We start from the raw sequence: 5,084 nt of genomic DNA on the forward strand, positions 1-5,084 counted from the left end.
CCGCTCAGAGGGTTTGAATTCAAACCCTTTCGGTTCCAACTTATTTATCATACAAATTAACCCATCTGATTCCATGGACAGCATAAATATGTGACAAACGACAGTGTTTATATCATATCCTAACACGCCCTCTAGAATGATAGGGAATTGAATAGTTTGTTGTGAGACAGACACTGACTGACGTGCTGAGGATATGTCAGATAGTGATATAGATTATATTATTTGAGGATAGCTAAACTAGAAAGCTAAACTAGATAGCTAAACTACAATGGACCGTCGCTCATACAGAAGCACGGGAATATGTAACCTACTTGAATTTTAAATAACGTCGTACGGGTTTCACCTCCTCATACAAGGGCACGTTATTCTTAGATACTTGCGAGATGTGAATCATCATTACAGTATAATACTGATCCAGACGGATACTGCCAGAATGTGATCGTCGCCTTACAACCTATTGCTGCCAGTTTGTATATGTTGATGATATTCCATACAGATGATATTCCATACAGATGATATTTCATATCTATATATCTATATATATATATATATATGATGACGAGCGAAACATCATATATTAATATTAAAAAATAAATAAAAAATATAAGTGAGGTACAATAGAAGGCTATGAAAATATAGAGTAAAAAGGTCTGATCTGACAATGAAAATGAATGATGTGATTTTGATTTTTTTTTCTGAGATGAAATACTATCTAGTACAGTAGTAGAAATAAAAATATTCTACATCATATTTTGTACAAATGTACATATTTGACTATTTGTATTGTAGGACATAGCCCTGCCGGGCTGCCCTGGTCGTGTTCTGCGCTATGATTTCCGCGATCAATTCAGAAGGCTATGATTTCCGCTAGATACATGCTTTTCCGCTTGAGTCGCCTGAGACCTCAACCAGATAGGACCATGATTTGAAGGCTATTCTATTTTTTAATATATTGGTAAATTAAACAATTCGTGGCAAATGACGCTATTTTCCGATATGATAAAAGGTACTCTCAGCTATATTTATTTGTTCACTTCTTGTAAGAGGGATATCTCTCCTGCTGCGTGTACCATTTGTTTACCATAAATCACACTCTCAATAAAAATGATAATATTGTTCATTGATATAGACCATCACCAACTCTTTTACAGGAGAACATTATATTCCCGCATACAGCATAATAAATTTTAAAAAATTGTAGTATCTTTGCCTTGCAGATGGGCAACAAATCGCAACAGACATCCCTTTCAAAGTGATACAGCAATATTATGTCAATAAAAAACACTTGTCTACTCCAAGTTTCATTTTTAAAGCCCATCTAGCGACTGTCCACATTCGGACTGACGCATGTATAAATAATACACCATTATCATGTCAATTAAAACACGCTTGTCTCCTGGAAGTTGATTTATTTTTAAAGCCCATCAAGCGGCTATCCACATTCGAACTATCGCATGTACATGTATATATATATATGTAAGTATATATATATATGTGTGTGTGTGTGTGTGCGTGTGTGTATATACGTATATATATATTTATAGAGCAATACCAGATAGTACATACACATCTGTGAGAAGTGGTATATGTTTTAGGTATCCCTAGATTGGAACAACTGCCAAACGATTATATATACATATATAAGTACTTGTATATATATATATATATATTATGTATACATACATCATATACATACACACATATATGATCATATTTATATATTATATAAAAACATATATACGTGTATATATATATATATACATATATTAATATCACATGTATATATATCGCTCTTCTCTTCGATTTATTTTGTTGCTTTCCACCTGGACGAACAGTTTATCTTCTATTTGAATATTATAGCAAACCTCAACAGATTGACTACACTTCTATTGAATATCAAACCTTCAAATAAAAGCACATTGGTTACATCTTGGTTACTATTGAATACCAAACCTTCAAATAAAAGCACATTGGTTATACATATCATTCAAAAACAGTTTCATGCACTTATTCTTTCAGGTTAGCCACATATGCTGCCGGATTGAATACAAGCTAGCCCTCAAGCGCCTATATGGAAGCCAGAAGCCAACATACTTATCAGTTTCAATTTTCTGAACTAAACTATATGATACAAACTAATTATTCAATAGCTATAAAGATCAATATCAACAACTTTTCTTTGCCCCTATACTCACGATGAAGTTGTGCTCAGTCAAAAGATAAAATTGTTTATGCTAATATGATCCGGATTGTAGTCATGACGTAAAAAACAAATATATAAACAGTTACAAGCACAAATTAGTAGAGACGCACTTCTCTCTCAATATAGCGGTTGCAGGTATGTAGTGCGATAATAAGGATGCGCCGATCAGGGAGCAGTACACACTGTCGCCAAAAATATACAACAGACAAATTGAGATTAATTACAATAGTACATCGTTCAGTGATCGAACCTGAACACCATAAATGAAAAGCCGACATATATTTCAGCTCTCAGTTCGAGGCGAAATGCATTTTGCACAACAATAATCAGCTGGATACATAATTATCTATCCAGGCACTCCAATTATCACACCTATATAGTATATCATAGGAAACACGACAGCCATTACATCACATTGGAGAACATCTTTCTCTCAATTTTATCCGAGACAGGCACAAACCTTTCAGCGGATGATCGTGTTGACGACTACAAGCTAGTTCGACTTGTACAAGGCATCAATAATTATATTACAGTTTATTGACGGAAGCAACGACTCAGGCGATTTAATCACCCCTAGGCGCACTTGTTCGAATAGCATGCTACTTCCAATTACTGTACAGGATCAGTTTTATTTTTTAAATTATGTTGAATTTAATCGAAAAGACCTACAGGAGAGTCAAAAACAAGAGTCGGTTAGCTATAAAATAATATAATCAACAGCCTGAACAAAAACGTTCAGCTCAAAACCGTCCGTTAGAAAAAAAACCCGTCTTATTGCGTGACATATACACTTTCCAGCAAATCATCGAACAGCCAAAATTACAAAATGCCATATCCAACTTACCGAAACCCATATCCTCCTCTTCGGACTCTTCCTCAGGCTCAGGCTCGGGCGCCTTGGCCTCAGCGGCACCACCAGCAGCAGCGGGGGCACCACCGGCAGCGGGGGCACCACCACCTCCTCCGCCTAAAAATATAGCAGAAAAACCAGTTTAACATTTGATATTAATAGTGGCAGACACACCGCCGAGCATACAAAATATAAAGTTTTGGTGACAAGCACAAACGTGAACAAAATCCTCATGAGGCACACATTGCAATTGAAATTGAAATTTAGACAAACATGCAGATACAATACTTACTTGGTACGGAAGCGAGCTTCTGGTGTCCAGCAGCTAGGACATCCTCAAGAGACTTGCCCTGATTAGAAATATGAAAAAGTACTCGTGAGAAAGGATGCTGCGATGCTACAAGTAAAGTTAATACTGAAAAATACTTCAATGCACGTGTCATAGTCATACGCTATCCGGCTTTTGATTTACAATAATGTATAATGATGATTAGCATACATTCAGTCGCAATCTATTTCTCAAGATGGATATACTCGAGATCAAGAAACACGCATGCTTGAATCGCGAAGACGCTGTAGACTGCCAAAAAATTACATCTTAGATTACACAGCTGACTGGTAGTCAAGCTATACATATACCTCTTGATCGCTATTCTTGTATTTTGTATACCCTTGTCGAAGAATCGTAGTAAGTTGTACTCAAATCAACTGACTTCAACACAATCCATGCAATAAAAATTGAAAAAGCAAAGAAAATTGCTCAGACAACATATCACAGTTTGCTCAGACAACATATCACAGTCTTCAGGAACCAAGTGTATTGCAAACAACAACACGCACGTTAAAGAGAAACCACTAAAGAACATACATCAAGTTCCTTGAACACTGACGAAAGCTTCGCCTCATCAACATCAACACCGGCAGAGGAAAGAATCTTCTTGATATCATCCTCAGTGACGTTATTGTTGCCTAGAGAGGCTAGAAGGTAGGCGGCTACGTAACGCATATTGAATGGGTATTTCTGTAGAGATGTACGGAGCTCCGTCAATCAACTAATTAAGGTATATAACCGGAAAGAAAGAGGGAGTGGTCATAGCAAGGGGAAATACTTTATACGATGAAGTATACATTCGCGAGTGTCAATTTTTGGTATTATTTTAATCTCACACGCATGTACCCACCTTTTTTTACTAGAAAAAAACACATTTAAAATACACATGTTACAATTTCTCTATGTATTTTATCTAGAATTGTAGGTACTCGAATACGTAAAAAGCGAATAGGCTGTGCCTAGTAGTGTCCCTAAAATCTAAAAACGTACTAAAATAATTGTACGTCTATCTCAAAAAAGGGCAAAGGCTGGCGGGAAAAAAATTACACAAGTATTTACTGTACATACTCTTGTTGTATTCACATAACTCAGCAGTAGTATGTATTTATACATAAAATATTTAAATACCATGAAACATTCAGAACTTCAGAAGTCTATTTTTATTTTTATTTTGTAAATACATACCCGCCTACTTCGTGGGTTGAGGACTTCAGTAGTTCAGAGCTGATTGAAAAGGTTTTTCCAGTCTGGTTTATCTCACAGACTCGCACGACATTTTTTCCTTTCTTTTTATGTTCAATTTAGGCTATGTTTTTTTTTAAACCAAATAAAAAACAAATTGTGTCCTCACAACTACTCAGGGTCAAATAAAACGGGATCAGAAATTTCTGAACAGAATTAGAATCAGAAAGGACAGAAAGTAAATATAATTTTGGTGAATGATTAATCTGTAAAAATAAAAATAATCTGCGGGCAATTTTGGGTGCAATTCGTTTGTGTACATTTTAGAAAATTGAGAGGAATCATGATTTCTGAGTTCACAGCTGGTTGATCCGAACAGTATCGAGATTTTAAAAATAGATTCTCAAGTACTAAAATAGTTTCAGGAATATCCTGTACTAATATTTGTAGTACTAGATATATCACGTGTACTAGACTTATTTATAAGGATAATATTATTTATTTCAAGGAGTTAAGTT

The 5,084-nt window shown here is 35.3% G+C and overlaps 2 protein-coding genes across 2 annotated transcripts in view; both read right to left on the bottom strand.

Annotated features, from left to right (window-relative positions):
* Positions 1-397, bottom strand: part of SARC_03861 (hypothetical protein) — a gene marked incomplete at both ends in the record, with an annotated part of 2,703 nt that extends 2,306 nt beyond the window's left edge. Inside the window, one exon of the mRNA XM_014302329.1 lies at positions 312-397. Within this exon, the coding sequence (XP_014157804.1) occupies positions 312-397 (86 nt within the window). The remainder of the gene's footprint in view (positions 1-311) is intronic.
* A 2,325-nt stretch (positions 398-2,722) lies between these two features.
* On the bottom strand, positions 2,723-4,188 carry SARC_03862 (hypothetical protein). The gene is made up of 4 exons (XM_014302330.1): positions 3,922-4,188; positions 3,346-3,403; positions 3,048-3,170; positions 2,723-2,868 (listed from the first exon to the last, which is right to left on the bottom strand). The coding sequence occupies exons 1-4, from the start codon at positions 4,057-4,059 to the stop codon at positions 2,855-2,857; spliced, it is 333 nt and encodes a 110-aa protein (XP_014157805.1). The 5' UTR covers positions 4,060-4,188; the 3' UTR covers positions 2,723-2,854.
* Between the last annotated feature and the right edge of the window lie 896 nt (positions 4,189-5,084).

This window comes from Sphaeroforma arctica (assembly GCF_001186125.1).
Source record: "Sphaeroforma arctica JP610 unplaced genomic scaffold supercont1.206, whole genome shotgun sequence".
Taxonomy (NCBI): Eukaryota; class Ichthyosporea; order Ichthyophonida; genus Sphaeroforma; species Sphaeroforma arctica.

What these genes read in the sequence shown, in the direction of transcription:
- SARC_03862 (XM_014302330.1), bottom strand. Translation starts at nt 4,059, where the DNA reads ATGCGTTACGTAGCCGCCTACCTTCTAGCCTCTCTAGGCAACAATAAC. An exon ending in CAGTGTTCAAGGAACTTGAT is followed by an intron (nt 3,404 to 3,921) that starts GTATGTTCTTTA and finishes ATTTCTAATCAG; the next exon opens with GGCAAGTCTCTTGAGGATGT. An exon ending in GAAGCTCGCTTCCGTACCAA is followed by an intron (nt 3,171 to 3,345) that starts GTAAGTATTGTA and finishes CTATATTTTTAG; the next exon opens with GCGGAGGAGGTGGTGGTGCC.